The 24,204-nt window shown below is 50.4% G+C and overlaps 1 protein-coding gene and 1 pseudogene across 3 annotated transcripts in view; both read right to left on the bottom strand.

Moving 5' to 3' along the window:
- Positions 1–16,139: 16,139 nt before the first annotated feature.
- LOC112552061 lies at positions 16,140–16,336 on the bottom strand (annotated as a pseudogene).
- A 4,791-nt stretch (positions 16,337–21,127) lies between these two features.
- Positions 21,128–24,204, bottom strand: part of LOC112552052 (carcinoembryonic antigen-related cell adhesion molecule 8-like) — a 3,893-nt gene continuing 816 nt past the window's right edge. For all 3 annotated transcript variants that reach the window (XM_025216466.1, XM_025216465.1, XM_025216464.1), the window contains exons 2-5: positions 23,577–23,791; positions 22,978–23,352; positions 22,552–22,662; positions 21,128–22,277 (exon numbers count right to left, since the gene is read on the bottom strand). In XM_025216466.1, coding sequence (XP_025072251.1) covers positions 22,222–22,277; positions 22,552–22,662; positions 22,978–23,352; positions 23,577–23,646 — 612 coding nt within the window. In that variant the 5' untranslated portion in view covers positions 23,647–23,791 and the 3' untranslated portion in view covers positions 21,128–22,221. The remainder of the gene's footprint in view (positions 22,278–22,551; positions 22,663–22,977; positions 23,353–23,576; positions 23,792–24,204) is intronic.

Consider the following 24,204-nt stretch of genomic DNA (forward strand, 5'->3'; position numbering starts at 1 on the left):
TGGGTGAGACAGAGAGAGTTGGAAACCAGGCAGGCTCATACACACAATCTGAATTGTCATTCTCTATTGGAAAACTTCCTATCAGAGCATTTCTAACTAGCTTTACTCTCTGTTGGTGCATCCAGACATGCATGAACATTTCGTTCCCCGGGGACAAGCAGCACCAATGCACCTTGCGCCACAGCTACTTGTCCCTGGGGAATGCGAGTGCCACGCGTCTTGGCTCACGGCAAATTACCCCGGGGGCAGTAAGGGAGGCTGGGGCCAGCACTGTGCTTTCTCCAGCAGCCTTACCTGGGGTCCTGCAGGTCTCCTGGGGTTGCAGCTGCGGTGATCCTGCTGGGCAGATCCTGGCCAGGAGCTGCAGCACAGCTCTGGGTGGCTCGGCTCTGCTTTTTATCAGTGCACGCTGCCTGAGTGTGTGCTGCTCCTTCCCCCCTGATATTTTTTTGACCCCTGGATATCCAGGGGTCAAAAAAATAAAAAACACAGAGGAAAAAAAATGGAGCAGCGCACACATGGGCAGCACACCCTTGCAGTGCGGAGAACACCAAACTGTGTGGTATGGGGTGCTGCAAACGTGTTTGTGGCACTACATACCACATGACCACAGTCTGGACGTGCCCAGTGTATCTACCTGTCTTTATAAGCAGCAAGCCAACCAGCCAACCAGCCATCCATCCATCCCCATACACCTCATTTTAGCTAGCTAGTAGCTATCTATCCAGATATTGATCCATCATTCTTTCCTCCCTTCATATACATACACCTTTTGCTATCTGTCTATCCTACTGTCTATCCATCCATCCATCCCCAAACACACCTCTTTATCTAGCAGTCTACCTACCCATCCATCCCAATCCAGCCAGCCAGTCCCATACACACCCCTCTAGTTTAGCTGTCTGCTTATCAACTTTCCTTGCCCCCCTCCAACTACCCACACACTGTTGGCACTGGGTTAATGACCCAGATACATTGTTCCAGGTGGACCCAAACCCTCAGACCAACCATGACTTCTCAATTCAATAAAGGGCACATTTTGTTGATACACAGCGATAGAAGATAAGAATAATGCAGGCAAGGTAAACAAAATACACGCCCCTCCAATTCTATATCCATCAGACAGATCATTCCCGCTGTCACAGAGGGAAGGTATGTTTGGCTAGTATGCGAGCTCATCCTGTGGTTCTTTCTTGAATGTCAGATGTCAGCAGTTTGGAGGTTGAGGGCTGAGGCCTGCCCACTCCAATAGGGTGGGTGAGATGGGCTGGTGGTATGTCCTGTGTCCATGGTGGCCTCGGGTTCCCCTTTTAGGGATCCTTTGCTGCTCTAAAATCCCTCCTTTTGTATGCTTTTCCTCCTCTGATAACTCTACATTTCCAGGTATTATTATTTGGTCTTCCTGTTGCCATATACTGTCTGCATTCTGTCCTGTCAGCATATTCCTTTGTTTCCCAAACCCATCACATGCACGCATCTTAATTTGTGCATTTACCAGTGTCTTCATTTGGCCTGTCCACTAAAACTGAAATCCCAAGGGCTCTGCAGCTGGTCACTGTGATCTGGCCAATGTGGCAGAGTGCCTTATCTCATGTTATGGAACAGCGGGTATCTGACTTCAGTTTCCCAGCCAGTGCGCCTGCTTGCTCCAGACACAGGGGCCCTGACGGAGACGTTGTCACAAACGGGCTTTTTAAAACCAGTTAAACCTTGCCATTCCCTTGGATCATTATTCTACTGCAATTTCTACTTTACCTATAAGCCAATTCCAAACAGCAAACTCCTAAATATCATTTTCTAGCCATCACCCAGCAGTTCCTCCTTCTCCCACTCTCCACCTATTCCTCCTTCCTTTCCCAAACATAGAGTCAGAATAAAGGAAAATGGGGTTGGAAAGGACCTCAGGAGGTCACATCTAGTCTATCCCCTGCTCAAAGCAGGACCAACCCCAAAGACATTATCCCAGTCAAGGCTTTGTCTAGCTGGGTCACCAAAACCTCGAAGGATGGAGAGTCCATCACCTCTCTGGGTAACCTGTTCCAGTGGTTTACCACCCTCCTCATGAGAAAGTTTTGCCTAACATCCAACCTCAACTTTCCTTGATGCAAGTGGAGACCATTGGTCCTTGTTCTGCCATCTGCCACCACTGAGAACAGTCCAGCTTCAACCTCTTTGCAACCACTGTACAAGGAGTTGAAGGCTGCTATTAAATCCTGCCTCAGTCTTCTCTTCTCCAGACTCAATAAGCCCAGTTCCCTCAGGCTCTTCTTACAAGTCAAGTGCCCCAGCCCGCAAACCAATTTCATTGCCCTGTGCCATCCATCCAGCTAGTCAGCCACTCTCTATCTACTTTTAATTACATTTACTGAGTCACTCTTCATCATCCATCTAAGACCCCAACCCCTCTGTGCACAACACTAATCCAACTATAGAGCAGCAGTCTGTCCTCAGTCCTCCAACACACTGCCCTCTTTAGAGAAGTATCCCAGAATACACCATGCGGCACTACAAATCTCCCAGAACGCACCTATAGAAATGGCTACCCAGAAGCTGCTTGCAGGTGAATGACTTCTGGGGAACACAGTTTTGGAGGCGGGAGCCTTTTTGTCTAAGCTCATGCAAATATCTGGGATATCAAGACATCGGTTTAAACCTGATCAATGCAGCGGGTTCAGTTCCCAATGGGTTTCTGTCTCCAGGGATGGAATTTCCAAGGTTGATTATTTCATGACAGCAATTTCCTACCAGCTACCACCCAAAGTGCCCTTTGAACTTTGCAAACATAATGTTGGAATTGCCACCTTAGGAAAACAGCATGAAACATTCCATCTGGGCACTCCTTTCCCTTCCGCAGCCCCAGTTTCCCCCCCTTATTATTAAAGTCTAGATCTCTCCTTGTGGTTTCTGTCTAAGACCAAAGACAACCTGGATCGATGAAGGTCAATCTCCTGAGAGACTAGACCTTCTTGTTCATTCTCCCAGAGGTGAAACACTCAGATTAGGCTCTGAAATGTTGTGAACAAAAACAAAATGAGTAGCTGGCTCTGAAGACATTGACTTTAATTCATCAAGAGAGATTGCTCCTGTCCCCACACTGAACAGATAAAAGAAAGGTTCAGGCAGAAACCCTTGGACATCCAGCCATGGGTAAGACCCTCACAATGTAGGGGCCTGAAGGGGCACAAGATACCATTGCCAGTTGACTGTTAGAGCTCAGTATGCATACATTTGTTTAGAAGATTTCTTCATGGCATTCATATGAGGAAGTATCCTGGCTTAATAGGGTGGTTTCAGGGACATTGGTTCATTGCCAAATGCTTTTATTGTGTGAAGGCCAAGACAGGTGTTAAGCATAGATGATAGGTGTTTTATTTTTTACAGCCATCTATGGCTGAGATGTACTTAGAGTGACACAGTTCATATAAGGGTGGGGGCCTGGCATGTTGAAACAGGGAGGCCTGGGAGCCAGGATGATTGGGTTATCTCCCAGCTCTGGGAGAGGGATCAGTTCTCATGTTTGGCCCTGAAGTCACTAGGGCGCCGGCACCTGCAACCCAAGCACTCTGGTGCTGTTTTGAAAGAGCAGCCCTCAGCACCTCTGCTACCTGCCCCTTTAGCTTGCTGTCCAGTAGGAAGTATAATAATGTAGAATGAAGGAAGCCAATACCTACTCTCAAATTGTTTTCAGAACCAGCTTTCCCCTCCAGCATCCCATCACAATGTCTCCCTTCCATAGGGAAGGGTGAGCAAGGTTCCTTAAAACATTTCCCCAAGAGTCTAGGCTAATAAAATCCTGCACCATCATTGGATATATCAAGCCATTGTGTTTGGAGAGGTTGATTCTTTAAGAACTGGAAGCTGTGGCTTCCTGGAAGTGTGGGCCAGAAGGGGGTGCTAGACTAGACAACCCTACTGCTTGTAGGGTTCCTGGTGTAACCCATTCTCCATATGACAATCTTCACAAATGCTCCCGGTTCTTTTTCCCATTCCTGTGGACCTCTGGGACTTTCATCCCAGCTCTAAAATGGGCCAGTGCTGCAGAGACGTAGCAAACTCAGAGGTCCCTGCCTGGAGAGTCTTGCTCTTCCTCTCAAGGGCAAATTGAAGCCAAATTTAGAGTCAGGAAGCATGTTGTCAAGTGGCACCAACTGCAGGCCTTATTGCCACCTTCTCTAGCTACCATTTTATAGTAACTCTGTTATACGTCCACTCCTATCCCACAATAAAATGAAAGCTGGTTTGGTCTAGTTTCTGTTGACAAGGGAACATGGCATTGTGTGTGCGCTCTGGGGTCAGCCTAGTCCCTGCTGATGTGTGCCTGTCTGATGCCTAGAAGCCAACCCCACCCATTCCCCAAAGGTGAAAAAAACCAGAAAGTTTGGTTTCCAGCAAAAGGAGAGCCTGCCATTCAAATGTCTCTCTGATGCCTGACCCAGCCCATTTTCAAAAGGCAAGAGGCAGTCATATTGGCACTTAGATGAATTGAGAACCATGGAAAAACAGGTCACCTCTCTCTCTCCATAGCAGGATCCTCTTCATCTGCACTCCAGAGACTCACCTTGAAGCCCTCATCAGTGTAACTTGGTAAGTGGCTTCTCTCTGGTCTTCACATGATCTAATTAGACTCTCCTAAGTGGGGAGTGGACCCAGGAGTCCTGGTCTCAGAACCTCCTTCCCAAACAGTGGATCCTGTTTCCATTGAAGAACCACAGATGGAAACCAGGAGTCCTGGCTCCCAGCCTCATGGACAGCCACCGGTTGGGGATGATCTAGGCACAGCAATGCTTCTGTTCTACTGCGGGCATCTCCCAGGCTTATGGGCTGGGCTGGTTGCCACATGGGACCTGGGGGGATTTTTTTCCATCCTTCCCCCACAACTGCTTCATGTGTCAGGGTTTTTTTAAGTCTCCCTCAGAGGCACTGGGTGTTGGCTGCAGCCCAGGCTGGGAGGTAGTGACTGGGCTGTGCCAGTACTCCTACTGAGACTCAAACCTGGAGAGTCCTGGCTAGAGGGTCTTGCCCCTCTTCTCAGGGTCAGACCCCACATTTGGGATCAAGCAGGAATTCTGCCCCCGGTCAGATTGGTATGGACTCGTGGTGGGGGAGGTATGCCTTCTTCTTTAATGGGGGGGTGTGGCCCTCTTCCTGGGACCTCTTCAGCATATATCAGCGACCTTTTATAGCAGCAGGACATTAGCCACTGGCTTTACCTATGGAAGGTTATTGGTTCTGTGTCAGTGTAGTTTTGCTAAGAGATCAGACAATGGATTTGTCTGGGATGGCTCAGATGCAGAGATTGCCAATCAGAATCCAGGGTGTCAAAACCAGTCCATCCTTGGGCTTGCCGAGTTCTTTACAACAGAGGACTTTCTCTAGTAGGTTTTCCATAATCAGAAGAATAAATGAAAGCCAAGAGCTGGCATGTAACAAGGAGCACCTTGAGTCTAACAAGGTTTAGAAACACCGATCTGGCCTCTTCTTCAACTTTGAGTGCAGACAAGTCTTGGAGTTTGCCTCCATTTTGGTTGCCATCATTTCCATTAGGGGAACTTTTTTTTTTTTTTGGTGATCTCTTTGATTGGACCTTGGAATGAATTGGGAGAGGTGTTGGACAAGCTTCCAGGCATAAAGTGCCTGTCTTCAAATCATACATTTCCTGGAACATCATGGCTATATAACAACACTCTGACCCTTCTACAAGACGGTTTCTATTAATCTTCTCTTTGTCTCCATGGCCAAACGTCATTGACACTACTGAGAACTGACGCAAAGTAGTCATATAATTTGGGGGCCCTGCTTAGATTGTCCTTAATTTGTATCCTGTTCTAACCACAGGTCGGTTCCACCTTTTCTTTCCTTGTTTGCTTTTTCTCTACATTGCTGTAGAGCCTTATACACGAGAGCAAACTTTCTTCTTTCCAGGACAGACAGCCCTGGGGTGGGGATTCCTTTGGGAATGCCAAGATTGGATGCCATAGCAAATATGAAATCTTTTCTGCAAGAATATCTGAGATGAAACTACTTTTTATCTTGGCAGAAATGGGATTTTACCCCTTATATTCCCTATTTATGAAAGGAGGCTGAATAGTTAGACATCTAATAGGGTTATATCATGGAACTGCACACAAGTGCTCTCCAAGTTCAATGAATGGTAAAGAGCTCAACTCTGACTGGATTGGAAAAACAGATATTCCCCCACCCCACTATGGAAAGTGCCAGTTTTGTTCCAAAAAATAATTCCCCCCTCCCATGATACGTCACCAACCCCCATCCAGATTAGCTGCACAATTGTGAAAGAAAAGTTGTGGCCCCAGATCAAATAAATAAATAAATGCAATTAAAAAATAAAAAAAGCAAGGAAAACAGATGTCACCCTTTTCTTCTACAGTTTCTGGTGGTCATTAGAAAATACATTATCTTGGGAATTCAGTGGGAAGAATACAAGTAGAAATGTAAAAGTAGATATCCAGATGCTTTCTTCACTCAGTTTTCACTTCCTCTCAAATTTCTATTCAATTAAGAACTTTGATGCAGAATTCTCCACCACTTCTAACACTAGTGTCAAGGGCAGCATATTCAATACTAAGCATCCAGGATGAAATAAATGATCATTTATTTAAAGTGATTTGCAATATCTGGGGGAAGGGGAAAGGAGGAACAGGCAGAAATGTGTTTCAGGAAAAATCAATTTTCACACAGACTCTCCCAGAGACTGGAGCCTCATTACAGTGCTTGGCAGTGGTAGCAACACAAAGTGAGATGTGTCACCTTGCGTTTTATAGGGTAATTTCCTTTGTTTGGTGCCTGACAGGCTCAGATCAATTTTGATTCCTGATCTCAACATGCCGACAGCATTTGCCTTCTGTTTCATCTCCGGAGTCCTAGCCACAGTGAGTAGTCAAGGTGAGTCTCCTACCATTGCTGTCTTCACACCCCATGAAGAGCTGGGTGTACCCCAAAATTTCTAGCCAATGGGATGGTCCCTCTAGGACCATACAAGAATACCCCCTTGGCTTCCAGCTTGGTGCTCGGTCATCCTTCTGGCTCCTGAGCTCTATTTGAAATGTGCTAATAGAAGACCAGCTCCAAACTGGTCAAGAATGGACTGGCCAAGTGGTACTGGGACCCCCTGTTGTGCCCACCTCTGAGATCACCCATCATTCCTGATGCAGCCTGCTTCGGTTTGGAACTTTAAAATCTCTTGGTGACTTGTCAGAGGTTGGGATCTACTCCCCCCGATCCCCCTCCCCTGCTGATTGGTTTGGGGTACCCCCTTGAGATTTGGGGTTGCTTGCTCTTACTGGATTTATTTGGATTTCACACCCCTTGGATTGGTAGCTGGCCAATCCATGGCCAACCCCTTTATCTCAAACAACTTATCAGTTTTTGGTCTTTGATCAGTTGAATTCAGCGACCTGCTTACGAACAAAAGGCTTTTCATTTCCTGGAGGGAACTGGATTTTACAATGAACAAATAAATCACATGCATGTGCATCTCACCTGATTTTTTTTCTCTTCTACTGACTTTTTGAAGTTTCTGTATCCAAACAGTCAAAATCTTTGTCTTTGATTTGGGGGCATTTCTTCAAACCAAATCAACCCCAAAAAACAAAAGGACAGGGCTTTGCTTAGATGAGAGTTAAGAACAGACGAACTGCCACTGACGGGGTCAGACTATAGGTCCTTCTAGCCCCATACCCTGTCTCTCACCATTGGCAGGATGTGGAGGCCAAGGAGGAGGGTGACCAGGATGTATCCAGGATTTCTTTCCCCCCTGCTCCTTTCCCATAACACCTGCCAGCATTCAAAGGTTTAGGAGGTTCCATTTTGAGAGCCCCCCCCGCCCCCCCCCAAATCTACCCTATTGATGGACTTTTCCTCCAAAATATTGTCTAGGATCCTTTAGAAGTGAGTTAAGCTCCCACCCTCCACAACATCTTGTGGCAAGGAGTTCCAGGAGTTAAACTCTCTGGGCAGTATTGCTAATGCACATTAAAATAGGCTAATGCATCTTTTTGTAGTACCTGATAATGGAAGTACAAAATTTAATGAGCATTAGCAAAAGTGCATTAATGAACATGTAGACATGTCTTCTGTGGGCATCAGGTTTATCCATGTTTTGGGCATGGAATGGCAATTAACTCCAATTAGTTTTGATTATCACAGAAAAAAAGTATTTTCTCAGTGACTTCAGAGGTATTTAAGGTAGAACAATCAGCTTCTACATGTGTAGGATCCCAGGATAAAAGGTTTGGTCCCTGGAGAAATCCGATGTCTGTTTCTATCCTGTGTGAAGAATAACTTCCTCTTATTATTTTTTAACTTGTTACCTGAAAGTTTCATTTTCTAGTTTCATTTTCTGGCCCCTACTTCTAGTATTGTGAGAGATCATAAAGAGTAAATCCCTATTGACTTTCTCTGTATCTGTCCTATTTTACAGCTCACTCTCTCATCCTCCCTCAGCTCTCTCTTTTCTAAGATGACAAGTACTTGCCCCCAGTCTCTACTTGTATAGATGTCCACCCAGATTCTTGATGTCCTGGAACTTTTTTACTTCTTTGATATCTTTTTTTTAGGTACAGGGACCACAGCTCCACAGACCACTAGAGGTATGGACACACTGTAGGGTTATAAAAGGGTATTATGATACTTGTTACTTTAGAGGGGGTGAGTTAATAGAGCCTGCTTAGTTGATCCTATATTATAGCTTTAAATCCCTTGCTGAGATAAAGGCCCAGAGGGCAAAAATGGGGCAAGAATGGTGGTGGGTGGGCACCTTAATGCTACTATTGAAGGAAAGGGAATGCTAGTAGTGGAACAAGAAATGGGGGCGGGGGACGGCAGGGCCACAATTTTGACTCTGCCAGGTATGTGGCTGGAACAAAGCCCGCGCACCAGGACAGGCTGGGGATCAACTGGCTGAGCAGCAGCTCTGCAAAAAAGGCCCTGGGGGTAACAGTGGACAAGAAGCTGAATAGAGGCCAACAGTGTAACCTTGTTGCCAAGAAGACTAACAGCATCCTGGGCTGCAATGGTAGGAGCGTTGCCAATAGATCAAGGGAAGTGATTCTTCCCCTCTGTTCAGCACTGGTGAGGCCACATCTGGAGTCCTGTGTCCAGTTTTGGCCTCTCCCAACACAGAAAGGATGTGGACATATTGGACAGAGTCCAGAGGAGGACAACAAACAATGGACAGGGGGCTGGGGGACATGACTTCTGAGGAGAGACTGAGGAAAGTGAACTCAGTCTGCAGAAGAGAAGACTGGGGGTGGGTGGGATTGAATAGCAGCCTTCAACTCCCTGCAGGGGGGCTGCAAAGAGAATGGAGCTGGGCTGGTCTTAGTGGGGGCAGATGGCAGAACAAGGAGCAATGGGCTCACGTTGCAGCAAGGGAAGTTGAGGTTAGAAGTTAGGAAGAACTTTCTCCCGAGGAGGGTAGTAAAGCACTGGAACAGGTTACCCAGACAGGTGGTGGAACCTGAATCCTTGGGGGTCTTTAAGATCCACGTAGACAAAGCCTTGGGTAGGTTGATCTAGTTGGGGCTGGTCCTGCTTTGAGCATGGGGTTGGATTCGATGTGACCTCCTGAGGTCCCTCCCAACCCTCATGTTCTACGCTTCTATGATTTTATGTCCCATACGCTCCGAGTTCACTGCCTGGTCAGTGCTGGAGGCCCATGTGAGCAGTGCGCGCCGAGATCACCAATTGATTCAGGCAGGATCTGGCCAGGGTCTTTTTGCATGGCTCTAGAGCTCAGGGATTGAGTGCTGCTTGTCTGGGTCTGTCCCTGCCAAATTCAAGGGCAGGAGAAAAGGTGGGTTGAGCAAGGGCAGGCTCTTGGCCCATGTGAGAGCAGTGTCTCTGCTCTCCACACCCCATGTGGAGAGCTCCCTTGAGTCAGTCAAAGGAGGGGGGTGGCCAGACCCCTGCACCTGCTCTGGATCTACCCCTGGGGAACACCAAGCCATGTTGTTTCACTTGCAGGAATTCTGAACTGTACCCACTGTGTGGATGAAGAGAGAGGCTGTGCAAATAGAGTGCAAGCACCCTGCATGAACAAGGAAGACGTTTGCCTCAGTGTTTATGAAGCAAATACGCTGGTTAAGGGTAGGTGAGAGTGATATCCCATCAGTCCCACTCCCTAGTGGGTGTGGGATGGGTGTGAACAGGTGTTCCAGTACCCAGGTGCTTGAGATACCCGTTGCATATCAGTGCAACCAAGCACTTCTGTTGCACACGGACAAATATTTCATCTGCCAAAGATGGGACCACTATGGAGGATAAAATCCTGGATAGTCAACCCTGGCCAAGGAGAGCCATTTCTGCTCTGGAGCACAAAGAGAGATGGGTCTGAAGTCCTGCCCCCATGTTTATGCATACAATACATCCCCATCCCCCCTCCCAAAAGGCAGCTGCTGGAAACTGGGATGCACATTATAGATGAAAGATATGGTAATAGCCATTTCTGCTGCTTGAGCTTGTGTCTAGGGGGAAGTGAAGGTCAGGCTTCTCATTTATAGCATAATGAACACGCTGGATGTCCTGTTGCTACCGGGTTATGTTGGGTACTTGCCAATATTTGCAAAGAAATATTTTCCCCCCTCCTTCATTCAGCCTTTTAAAAATAGACATGTGTCTTATTTGGGGGGTATGTGGGAAATTATGGTGAAACTATTTCTCTCTGGTCTCAGCAGTTCCTTCATATCTAACACCTTCCCCTGTCTTGAAGGAGACCAGTCCAGACTGGAAGCCTTTCCAGAAGCCCTGGAAGGGATTTGGTAGGAATCCCAACATGGTCAGATACTTTTTGGGATTTGTTAGTGAATTGCTTCCTCTATGGTTTTGCTTCTAATCAGGGAAGGAGGACACTGACTCTCATTTGAGCTGTGTAACACCATCTACTATTCCTGGGAACATCGCATTATTTTTCGGCAATGACTTCTATCTAAAGATTTGGTTTAGGACATGCACAACAAGCAACTGCAACAACATGTTCTCACCTGACAGTAAGTATATCCTATTGCTACATATGTTCTAGTGAAAGTGGAGAGGCTGTGTCATGTCTGTCCTCCCCCAACTCTGCATAAAATAAAGGACAAGAATGGCTTAAAGAGATCACAAGACTTGGGAACAAAGTCCAGTGGAGGGCAATGAAAGTGGTTTGGGGGCTATGACACATGATTTGTGAGGAGAGGCTGAGAGAACTGGGCTTTAGTCTGCAACCACCCTGCAGGGAGTTGAAGTTTGCTATTCAATCCCCTTCAGTCTTCTCTTCTGCAAAGAGGATGGAGCTGGACTGTTCTCAGTGGGGGCAGATGGCAGGACAAGGAGCAATGGGATCAAGTTGCAGCACGGGAAGTTGAGGTTAGATATTGGGAAGAAGTTTCTCCCGAGGAGGGTAGTGAAGCATGGGAACAGGTTACCCAGAGAGGTACTGGGATCTCCATCCTTGGAGGTCTTAAAGACCCAGGTGGACAAATCCTTGGCTGAAGTGATGTAGTTGGCTCTGCTTGGAGCAGGGGGTTGGACTATAAATGGCTTTTTGAGGTCCCTTCCCACCCTCATAATCTGTGATTCCAAGGCCCAGTCCAAACCTGTGTAGGACCAGGGCATGGACAGTCAGGGTATCTCACCTGTGTGGTGAAGGTGGGGTCCAGCAGCTGGGTTCCAGGCTTGGGAGTCCAAGCCAGGGTTGCAGAGATGAAGTCAGAAGTCAAGGTCTGCAGCCGACTAACAAGTGGGCATCTTGGGCCAGTCAAGTCGCTGGCCCACCCCCTTGGGACTAACCACCTCTCTACCTCACCGGCCACGCCTTGATGATAATTATTGAAAGCTGATAACAAGGCAGGAGGCTGCCCATTCACTTGCCCTGATGTCAGGGGCCTATATACACGGCTCTGACCTTTCTTATTCTGTGCCTATGCCTTGCAGTTAGCATCCAGATTACTCCCGTACCCTCACACTGGGACCTGCACTCTCGTGCCACACTTCTGGACTCTCACTCCTGTGCCCTCACACTGGAGCTTACAGTCCCAGTGCCTTACATTGGGACTCTTGACCCCTATGCCCCCACACTGGGACTCAATCACTCCCACTCAGGGGTCCCAGCTCCTATCTTTTCTCAGGCTCTGAGTGCTTCGTCCCACATGCCCCACACTGGGCTTCCCAATATCCAAGCTCATCCCCTGTGCCTCAACAATCCCCTTATCTCCTTGCTCGAGGAGCCTCACATCCACCTCCCTTGACTTAGGGCCCCCCGGAGTCCTACCTCTGATGCCTTAATGCCACTCGGGTCTCGCAGTGAGCCTGGAAGCTGCCTCAGGTCCCTTCCTGACCTGGCCCCTGCCTCAGGACTCACTGTGAGCCTGGGCTCCCGCTTTGGTCTTCAGAGTGTGCTCCCCTAGCCTCTCCCCTCCATGGGGTCACCTGCAAGGCAGTGGGGCTGAGGCTTTTTCTTGGCACGCCATACTCGCCATTCACTAGGAAGGCACAGAAGTGCCATTCCCTGAGGACTGCCCCACCACCAGCAGTCCCACCACACCATGCTCCCCAGCAGGGTGTAGTTTTAGGTCATTCTGCAGGACCAGGACCAGGAGCCTGAGCCTGAGCCTGAGCCTGAGCCTTCCCCATAGCTCCTACCCTATACCTCCAGTGGTCATGAGCAGCTAGCTGGTGTTTTCCCAGCTGCTAGCAGTAGACTGCTGGATTCACTGCTCAGGGCCCTGTTCTTATAACAAGCAGCTGGGCCCTGTTCCCAATTAGGCAGTTATGCCTAATTAGGATTGCAGCCACCTGCAGGTTGCTTTGATGTCTTCCCATGCTCCTGTGAGTAACAGAGCACAACTTGAGCTCTGTTACACTGACATCAGGGTGAGCTGAGGAGTTCTGAGCAGGCCAGGAGCACGACATGGCTGCTGTTGTCCAGACGCCTTGTTGCTATCTGCTCTGGACTCTTAAGGACCTGGGCGGTGGAGTCCTCTTCCCATAGCCTAATCCCTCACTCCTTCCAGCTGGGCTTGGTCTCATTACAAAACCCAACTTGAGGAAACAACTTTTTCCTTTGTGTTTTGGAGACTTTAGCCTACACACAAGTGCATCAACCACATGAATCAAGGACTTGTTCTTTATTGAAGTGACAAAAGAAGCTCTCTTACAATCACTTGGTCCCTGGAACTGGGGATTCAGAGAAAAAGCCACCAATATAAACCAGTCTCATGGTAGAATTACAAGAATTGGTGGAAATCTCTGACTATAAATGCAGTTGGCCTTTATAGAGAGTCAAGGAAGCTACAAAGGGGGCACTGGGTATGCCAATCTTGGTTGGAGGCTGTGGCACACCCTGGTATCACAGAAGGCCCCTAATCTCGGTCCAGAAGTTCCAATGAGGCCTTAATCCACATAATCCTATTGACACCAATCATACTCACCCTTCTCTCTGGCATAAAACCTAGAGCTATCCTATGAAATGGGGCTCTTACCACCATAGCTGTGGTGTTAGAGCTCCCCAAGTGGAGACAGAGAGTAGAAGAGGGTCAGATGATGCAGTTATGCTAGTGCCTGGAAAATATGAGCTAGACAGGGAGAAATCTTGTGCACTCAGCAAAGTAAGGCCCATACTAGGAGTTTTGACCCTGTAGCTACATGAGCTTGGGGGGATAGGGGCCTACCTACATCATGGTGGATATGTATCCCATCCAAGACAACCTCAAGCCAGTTTCACACCTAGAAAACTTCTGGGAGGCCTCTCTCTCTCTCTCTCTGAGGCTGCTCTCAAGATCTGCTCGAGACGGCCTGCAAACTGACCTTGACTTTTTCCCCAGAGGACCTTGCTATCAGTAGCATGTATAATGGAAAGGCTTGCTCTAGCTGCTATGCTCCAGGCCATAAGAGCTGTGGAAATAATGGGACCATACGCTGTGAAGGAGCCATTGATCAATGTGCTTACATCACTGGGACAGTCTCCGAAGGTGAGTTGCTCTCTGCATCTCATGCTATGTATCCCAAACCCCTCCTAGCCAATACAAGGGAAGATGAAACCATTGGTCATTTGAATAATAGAAAAGTCAGGGTGGAAGGAACCTCTGGAGATCACCTCTAGCCCAGCCTCCTGCTTCAGGCAGGATCAGCCCCATCCACACCTTCCCAGACATGTCCCCATTCAACCTATTCCTAAAATTACACAGCAACCCTGTCCCACACTCATTGCTCAAAGACTAAACCTGCCCCAGGTAAAGCCAGAGCATGATGGCTGGCAGTGCCCCACCTCTACAAGGGCTATTAGATGCACTTGAGAAATACAAGGTAGAAGCCTACAGAAGAAGGCCACCCTCCCCTACTCAGCTGTAACAATCTGGCCCTGGGGGAAAATTCCTTCCTGTCCCCAAATGTGGCAATGCTTTGACTCAGAGTAGAGGGGAAAAGCCCTTGAACCAGGAACCTCTGGGTTTGAGTCCCAGCAAGAGCACTGGCGCAGCCCAGTCCCCATCCCTAGCCTGGACTGCAGCCAACACTCAACGCTGCTGGGGAAAGAAGACACCTCTGACAGGTGTTGCAACAGGACGGGGGGATTCCCACCTGGTTCCAGATGGCAACCAGCAAAGCCCAGAAGCCTGGGAAAAACCAATAGCAGCATGAGTCAGCAGGTGAGAAAAACCAAGCTCCTTTGCTCAAGAGTCCAAGTTGACCGATGAAGGATATGGACAGATGCTCACACCCCCTGGGTCATTTCTACCCTTGGATCAGATGCAGAGAGATGGGCAGCTGTCCTCCGTTTGCTTCACAGCACTGATGGCTTCTCCCACGAGTCACCACTAGGTGGCAGGTTGTAGTAGTTTGTTGGCCTTGTAACCTACAATGTTAGCACCGTACAGGAAGCTGGGGAGCAGGGACTCAGTCTTCGCCACCCGTACAGCTGTATAGATACAGTATGCTTGGAAGGACGGAGGAAGACCAGACCAGAGAAAAATCTCCAGAATATCAATGCCTGAGTCTCTCGAGAGTCCCAAACCGCAATGCACTGGGGAGAGAGGCACCCCCTCTCTTTCTCAGTGGGCCGTTCACTCCGAAACCTACTGATGGGATCTTCTGTTTGCTGCTCATGGGAGCTTTTCATGGGCTTACTGGAGGGGAAAAAGGTAGGGAGCCACCAAATGTAACCAAGAGCCTCTTTTCCATGCAGGGAACATTACGATACCATTCGCAGCCAGGGGCTGTGCCTCGGAGGGGGCCTGTAACATCAAACCCAACTACCAGCTGAAGTCGGGTGTGTTTCGATACGTGTTCGAGACAGTCAGCTGCAGCCCAGCACCCAGCAGCGCCGTGCAGACTCGGGTCTGGGGTTCCTACTTACTACCCAGCCTGGCTGGGCTGCTGCTAGTGAAATCCATCTACTAATCCCCTTCCCCAGCTTATGGTCCCATTACAGCTTGGGTTCTCTCCCCATGCCTCAGTTTCCCCATGGGTCTGAGGGGATAATACTGCTGAGCCACTTGCACTGAGAGATTCAAACTCCCCCTCCCTCCTTCCCTGTTGTAACCCACTAGATCCCACTCCCTTCAAACAACCTAACGCTGTGCATTTCCAAAACCCAAGAGGCTGGGCTCCTCACTCCTCTAATGCTTTGAATTTCCAAAACCTGATGTGCTAATAAAGCAGAACTTTTTAATTTTCACTGACATCCTGCCACGCTTTTGGCTTCTCTCATTTCTTGGAGTTTCAGAACAGCAGAGACTCCCTGTGCCTGAAGAAGGGTGACTGTGCCCGAAAGTTTGCCAAGAACTTTTTCCCAACTACTCACTTGGTCTAATAAAAGATATCACATCTACTCAAAGAACCGTGCCTGCCAAAGGAAACTGCAGGCATTTCTGCAGCTCCTTGAAGGGCAAACAACAGGGGCAGTGACTGTCCCCCTCCTCCCCCCACCTCTTTTTTTTATTAAGGAAAAATGTTTGTGTCCCAAATCAAATCAGCCAAGTCAATTCCAAATCCATGCGAGTCATTCAAAAACCATATGTGGCCCTGCTACCAGCAAGTATCCTGCACCTCAGCCTTGGGCTTCAGATACATCCAAATCCTTTGGCAGGGATCATACGTGTAGGTCCAAGCCCGGAGGCTTGGGGTTCAGATGCCCCTGAGTTTCGCAGGAGCAAGCTAGGGGGGAGTCTCCCATTTCCATAAAGTGAGCAGATAGCTGAGATCTTCCCACTGGAAGTGGAAGTGGGGGGATAACCAAGCATTACCTCCGTCATGGTACTACTTCCTGCTGTGCTCGTGGTTTTCCCCAACCAGTAGGAAAACCACCTTGGTGGTCATGGTATTTCCCCTGCCAGGGTAGTGACTATCCCCTCCCTAAAGGAAAGTCCAGCCCAACTTGAACCCCTCACCCTCTTCCAATGTCTCCATTTCCAGGGCAGAACAATCCTCAATCGAGGTTAGGGTGACTTCTCTCTTTGGGCCCACTGAACAAACTTTGCTTCTCTAACCATTCACCCTTAGTCTCTAGTCATCTCCAGCTGCAGCTCTGGGCCTTAATTTTAATAAAACTGCCACAAAATGCCCCAGAACTGACATGCAAATAAGTCCTGCCTCTTGCAATACATTCCCCACCCTGCCTCACAGATGCCAGAGAAGAGGGTGCCCCTTGCCCTCCCAGTTACCTCCAGGCTGCTACTCCACCAGCTCAACAGCAGAGGTCAGAAGCAAGCCTCTTGCATCCTTAGGGATGGGGGGGGGCAGAGTGATGTACAGAAGATGAGAATGATTGCCAGGTGTTCTTGGGAAAAGACATCACCTCTGTGTATATCTGGGAACAAGATCATGACAATGCCAATCTCCAGGCCCTTGGGGAAGAAAGGTACTCTGGGACATTACTCTACAGAGAGAAACAGGCATTGCCTGTTGGAAAGGAACAGTAAAATGCATAGAATATTTCCCACCTATTTGTATAGCAGGGCATTTCTAACGATATCCCTACCACTAATGGTAGATGCAACCACAACACAAAAGCTAACGTTAACCATAACCACAACCCTAACCCTAGCCACAAGCCTAAACTGAACCCTAATGCTAACCTTAACTACAACCCTAACCAGAACCCTAACCCCAGTGTTAATGATTAGGGCTGTAAAAAGCTTCAGGTGTTGATTCGATTCGGAGGAGATTTGTCCGATTTGGTGGCTGAATCACCAAATCTGAACTGAATCAGGGAACCAATAAAAAGGTCCAAATTGATTTGAAGCTCTCCGAATCGATTCAGAAAAGATTCAGAGAGCTTCGATGATTCGGGCAGTCCCCGCTGGCTGCAGCACGGAGCTGGAGCTGGACTCCAAGCTGGTAAGTAGGGGTTGGGGAGCTGGGGGAGTGGGGAGGCGACCATGGGGGGGGGCCCTGCCAGGCTTCATCCCCTGCCTGCCCCCTCAGTGCCCCCGCCCACTCCCCCACCCCCCACCCGCATGGCTGCCCTGCTCGGCCCCAACACCCAGCCCCTTAAAAAAAAGCCCCCATTCACCGGGTGCTGCTGGGTGTGGGGGGGGCAATCCCCGTTGTCCCCCCACTGCCCCACACTACGTGGGGGGCTCTGCCATGAGCCCCCTGACCCTCCCCGCTGTGCCAGCCCCTCCCTGCCACAGCTGCCTTGCCCGCCCCAGCTCTGGCCCTTTAATGAAACCCCCCGCCCAAACCCCAGACTCACGGGTTTCTGCAGCAGCCCTGGGAGGTGGGGTTTGGGAGGCTTGTGCAGAGCCCCGCATGGGGCAGTGGGGGGCAGCAGGGATTTCCCCCCTGCCCAGCATTACCCGGGATGATGACTTTTTTTTTCAAAGTGCCGGGAGCTGGGGCAGGCGGGGCAGCCATTGCTGGGCCTGGGAGAGTGGGCGGGGGATGGGCCTGTGTGTTTCAGAGATTTGGCAGCATCCAAATGTCTGAATCAGATTTGGCCGAATCGATTTGGGACGGTGATTTAAATCACTGAATCGAATCACTGTTCCCCGAATCAGTCGAATCTGAAGCGAATATTAGCCACTTTGCCCAAGTCTAGTAACCATAACTACAACCCTAACCCTAAAGCTAACCAGAACCAGAACCCTAATCCTAATGTTAAACCATAACTTTAACTAAAACACTAACATTAACCCTAACCTGAACCCTAACCCTAGCGTTAACCATAATGACAGCCCTAACCCAAGCATTAAGCATAACTTTAATCCAAATTCTAACATTAACCCTAGCCACAACCTTAATCTGAACCCTAACCCTAGTGTTAACCATAACCACAACCCTAAACCTAATGCTAACCACAACCATAATCCTAATGTTAACCCTAACCCTAACATTAACCATGATCACAATCCTAACCCACACCCTAACCCTAATATTACCAATAACTACAACCCTAACTCTAATGTTAACCATAACCACCACCCTTACCCTAGCCAGGATCATACCCCTAACCCTGGCTTTCTGTTCAGCCACACAGACAGCAGAGCTGGAGTTCCAGGACCAGAATCCAAAGTCTGAACCTTGTTAATCCAGCCACTTTGGTTTTTCTTGAATATCCCTCAGGTGGCTGCCAAGACACCGCCCCCAGAGTTGAAAATATTGAGGGGGGGAATCACTCCCCCCACAAGTTTAAGAAGTTCACACCCTGCAAAGCCACATATCATCTTCCTGGTCCTTTCCCCTCTTACTTCATGTATTTAAAATTGGGTAGGCTGGATCATCTGCGTGGCCTCTGCTGGAGGGGACGAGCCCTGCAGTACTGCAGTGTGTGTGTGTGTACCTAGCCTGGATATCCAAGTCGTGTGTGTGTGTGTATACCCTGGATGCCTGCGCTGTGTGCACATGCGTGTGTGTGTGTGTGTGTGTATGTGCCTAGCCTGGATGCCCAAGCCATGTGTAAGTGTGTGTGTACCCTGGATGCCTGAGCTGTGTGCACATGCACATGTATGTGTGTGTGTTCCAGACACCTGGGTTGCGTGCATGCGTGTGCACGTGTGTGTGCACACCTAGCCTGGATGCCCAAGTCATATGTATGTGTGTGTGCGTGCGTGCATGTCCTGGATGCCTGAGCTGTGTTCACATGCATGAGTGTGTATGTGTGTGTGTGCGCGCACATGTGCATGCATGCGTGTGCACACATGCACGCACACACACAGACACCTCAGATGCCTGAATTCTGAGAGTGTTTGCACGTGTGTCCTGGATAACTCTGTGTGTGTGTGTGTGTGTGTGTGTGTGTGTGTGTGTGCGCGCGCGCGCACGTGCACATGCTCACGGGCACGAGCATGTCCCAGATAGCTGGGGTCTGTGTGTGTGTATGTGCATACACATGTAGGAGTGAGAAAACACAGGAGTCTCCCGCAACTCTCACACTTGGACCCCACACCTGAGACCCCCTTCTCTCCCACATCACCCGTTAAGACCAGAACAGGCCAGATTTTTCTGCACAAGCCATTTATTTCCCTTCTTCACCCCAAAAAAGAAAACATTTCACACAACATGAGAGAGAGACACAGTGACTTTTCCGTTTTCTACAGAAAACTTGAGTTTTTATACTAAATCATAGCACACATTTACCAAATATATGATGGGGGGGGTTAGAAAAAAGGGGGAAAAGGCATTTTGGCAATAAGAACAAGGAAAATGGAAGGAACTTTGCAGCTGGGGTTTAATATGGAAAACACCTTTTACTCCCATCGCTCATAGAATCATAGAGAAGTGGGGCTGGAAGGGACCTCCAGAGGTCATAGAGTCATAGTCATAGAGCCATGGAGAAGTAGGGCTGGAAGGGACTTGTTGAGGTCACATCTAGCGCAATCCCTGCCTGAAGCAGGATCAGCTTCATCCAAACCATCCCCGACACATCCATCATCTAAACTCTACATAAGACATCCGTCAACCCTGACACAATACCACGTCACACCTGAACATGCCACAGGGAAGGCAGGAGAACCATGGCAGACAACATCTTCTGCTCCACAGGCTGTTCATGTATGCTCACGAAGTCCCTGATAGTGGCCATGCCCCTGCTACAAAGGAAAGCACCTCCCACTCCTGCCCAATCCAGACCAGTCTGACCACAGGGGAAGATCCCTTCCTGATTCCAAATGCAGCTGCAGTTGACCCTGAGTGAAAGGGAAAGACCCTCTAGCCAGGACCCTCTAGGGTTGGTCCCAGCAGGAGCATTGGCACAGCCCAGTCCCCACCCCGAGCCTGGGCTGCAGCCAGCATCCAGAGCCTCTGATGGAGGCTTAGAAACCCCCTGACACATGGACCAGGAGTTTGGGGGTGCAGAATCCCACCCCTCCACCCCAGCAAACCACAGGACCTTAAAAATTTGGAAGCATCATAGGTGATGGAGTCTGGAGATAAGTTGGAGTGGAAATTTGATGTCAGCCTCCCTGACCTCAAAGGGTATAGGGGCATCTCTGGAGGATGGAGAAGACTGATTCTCTGTGGCCACAGAGGGTAGGGCAAGGAGCAACGAGCTCAGATTACTGCAGGGGAAACTGAGGCTGGAGACCAGGAAGGCCTTTCTGCTTCTGACCAGGGCTCAGCACTGGGACAGACTGCCTGGAGATGGGTGGGAACCTCCATCCTTCGATGTTTAAGAGGGTCATTTGGGCGGGAGAAGAGGGCTGCTTGTACACACCACGGGGGCTTACTTCGCTTTCATTCTCCCTAAATTGAAGTGTTGGGTTTTTAAAAACACAGCTTCAATTTAGGGCAAAGTAAACCCCTGCGGTGTGTACACAAGGGTCATCGGCAGGCCAAGCGGTCTCTGAGCTGCAAGGAGGGGGGTGCGCTTTCCTCCACAGCAGCAGTGGTGCGCCCCAGACGGCACCTGCTCACAGGCACCCAGCCCACGCAGTCCCGGGGGTCACTGCAGCTGTGGAGGGAAGAACTACCCCCCCTCACCCCTGCAGCCGCAGGGAAGATCAAGGGCAGGGAGGATGTGCTAAGAGTCTTCCAATCCCCAAAGGGTAATGGCGGAATGGATGGAGATGGGCTTTTCTCTGTGGCCGTGGGGGACAGGACCAGGAGCAATGGCTTCAAGCTGCGCCAGGGGAAACTGAGGCAGGAGATGAGGAGGAACTTCCTGACTCTGAGGAGGGTCAAGCAGTGGAACAGGTGGCCTAGAGAGGTGGTGGCATCTCCAAATTTGGAAGTTTTCAAGAGTAGGTTGTACAGACCGTTGGCTGGGTTGGTTCCAACAGGCCTTCTGCAGCCTGGAGCAGGGGGTTGGACTAGATTTGACCTTCCAAGGGTCCTGCCAGCCCAGCTTCTCTATGATCCTTTGAGCCCAGCTTAAAAATCAGGAGAGTTGGCAAAAAGAACACTTAAAGGGAGCTTCCTGAGTTTGAGACCTTTTTTTTAGGGTATAAAATTACATTGCTAGTTTTTCAATTCCCAGATATTCCCAGGACTCCAGGAGCTGGGGACTGAAGATGAAATGGAACAAAAAAGACCTTAAAAAGCATCAAATATTTTGAACCTCCAGACAAAGCCCTGGAGGGTTTAACCTGCTGCATCTTGGGAAGGGTCTCCACATTCTCCAGTGCTTGGCCAAGTGATGGGTGTAGGCTCTCTGCAAACTCAAGCAGCATTGGTTGATTCTTAGGGTGTGGAGAGAGCTCCCAGAATGCTTTGCATGCTCTGTGGTATAGGTTTGGGTCCTCTGTGGTGTAGCTCTGGTGCAGCGTCTGCCCTTCCCAGAATGAAGTGGTTGTCCCAGCATGCACTCGGGCTCTTCTTAAAGTGACCCTAGCTTCTGAATTTGGGATCAGGGCAGGAACTCTGGGTCTCTATCTCATCAGTATGGAGGTGAAGGGGAAGGGGCAGGTGGGTCTTGTGGCTACAGAGGATGAGAAGGGTGGAAGAGACGGGGCTTGGGGGGCAGAGGAGACCCGAGTCAGGGAGGGGAGAGTGACGCATCCGTGCACTGGGGAGGGCAAAGCCCCTATTCCCAAATGAGCCCCCCTCAAGGGGTTGAGCAGAAGGGAAGCCCCTGGAGACACCTCTTCCCCACCAGAGAGCAGGTATAGGGGCTCTGGTGGGACTGAGGAGTCTGGGAGTAGCACAGCACTGGGGTTGGGAGGGACACTGGCAGGGCTGGGGGGGCAGGGGGCTGTGGGCCTGAGTGAGGGGCACTGACAGGGCTGGCAGAGATATGGAAAGTCTGAGCTCATCACTCGATGCTGGACCCGTCCATCAGAGCAGGTCATCTTACATTGAGGGGGTTGCCCCGTATATCCCAGTAGGCCCCTTGTGGACAATGGAAGCTGTGGTGGAAAGAAAGGAATTGCTAAAGATAACCCAGGTGTCCAGGCTCCCAGCCCTCCCGCTCTCAGCCCGCTGAGCCGGAGAGAACCCAGGCGTCCGGGCTTCGGCTCTACCCCACCAGCGCCCAAACTTCCCTCTCAAGGGCTTGGACAGAAGCCAGGCATCCTGGCTTCCCTGCCAGGGTCTACTCAAGCCAGAAGGCAGTATATGAAGGGTTCTGGAGGGAGTGGGGGCTGTCCCAGCAAGCACCAGGGCAGGGGGAGAGGTCCTTACCTGACTGCCTGTGCCTGCCACGTAGGTAGAAGAACAGCCCCAGCCCCACGGCCAGGAGCACGATGAAGATCACGGCCACCACGATGATGATCACGAATGGGATACGCAAAGCTGGAGGGGGGGAGAGAGAGCTCTGAACACCCACCCCCAATGCCCCACTCCAGAGGGGGCCACATCTCAGGCCCTGCCTCCATCCTTGCATCCCCATACTCAGATCCCCATGCCCGCTGGCAGAGCCCCCACCTCTCTTCTCACACCCCATGTCTCCAGCCCCGTACCCCCTGCCCCCATCCTATATTCTCCCTCTCCTTTCCATGCCCCTGACCTTCATTCACTGCATTCCTGTATGGCTCAGCCCCCTCCCCACACCCCCACCACCACTACTGGAAGCCCCTTCTCCCCACAGGTAGCCAGGGAGTGACTTACAGAACCCAGAGACCTCAATTTTGTACTCGGACGAGCTGTCGAACGTCTGTAAGGTGAGCGCGTAGGCGCCTCCATCAGTGGCTATGAAGGGGTGGATTTTCAGGGAGCAGTCAGGCCCCACACTCTCGCGGCCTGTATAGGCTGGGCCACGGATTGTGCCAGCTTTGTTTTGGTGGTCATAGGTGAGGATGAGGTTGGAGGGATGGGAGGTGCTGGTGCCGCGGTACCAGCGACAGGACAAGATGTCATGGGGGACTGGGTGGAGGCTCAGGGTGAAGTCTTGGCCCACCACGGGGACGGATGGGTTGGGGGTGAGACCCTGCGGCTCCTGATTCTGGGTCATGGTGGGTTGGGGGCAGCAGGCTAGGAGAGAGACTGGGGAGGGGAAGACAGGAAGGATGATGAGCACCCCACTCCCAATTCACAGCCCTGTGCCCCCCTATAGCCCTGCTGGTTCCCCTCACTCTGGACCCACAGCCCCCTGCTCCCTCCCAACCCTGCCAGTGCCCCTCACTCCCGACCCACAGCCCCCTGCTCCCCAGCCCTTCTGCTGCCCCTCACTCCTGGCCTGCAGCCCCACCTGCCTTTGGCTGCCTCACCTGTCAGGACAAGTTTCTTCCAGGCACTGTGCCATGCAGAGGGTTCTTGGCTTGCAGATTGGCGCCCCATGGTACTTCTTCTTGATGGAGTTGCAGGTGAGTACGTGGGCCAGTCACAAAGCCGTGGGGTGTCTCAGGACCTGCACAGATCCAGGACTGATGGCGAAAGGGCCTCCAGGGAGCAGGTCTTTGTGGGGGAGGGATGATACAGCTGCCTTGGATGTGAGAGGTAGGGGAGAGGAGGGCTCTTGAGCAACCTTCCCCCCACTTCCCCTTTTGTGGCTCAGGTCGTTGGAAATCTCTCAAGGGATAGAGACAGGAAAGGCTGAGCCAGCTCCCATACCCTCCACCCTCCCCCATCCAGGTGCAGGGCAGAGGCATGACCACCCCCCACCCCCTTTCCATGACAAAGATCCCTTCCTTGGGAAAGAGAGGGATGAAAGGTTGAGAGAAAATGCTGGAGGGGCACAGGAGGCTGCGGGTTGGGAGTGAGGGGCACCAGCAGGGCTGGGGGTGCAGGGGGCTACAGGTCAGGAGTGAGGAGCACCGGCAGGGCTGCGGGGGCTGGGGGGCTGCCATTTAGGAGGGAGGGGCACTGGCAGGGGCCGGGGGGAGGGGGGGGCAGGGG

Source organism: Alligator sinensis, unplaced genomic scaffold, assembly GCF_000455745.1.
Source record: "Alligator sinensis unplaced genomic scaffold, ASM45574v1 scaffold850_1, whole genome shotgun sequence".
Taxonomy (NCBI): Eukaryota; Metazoa; Chordata; order Crocodylia; family Alligatoridae; genus Alligator; species Alligator sinensis.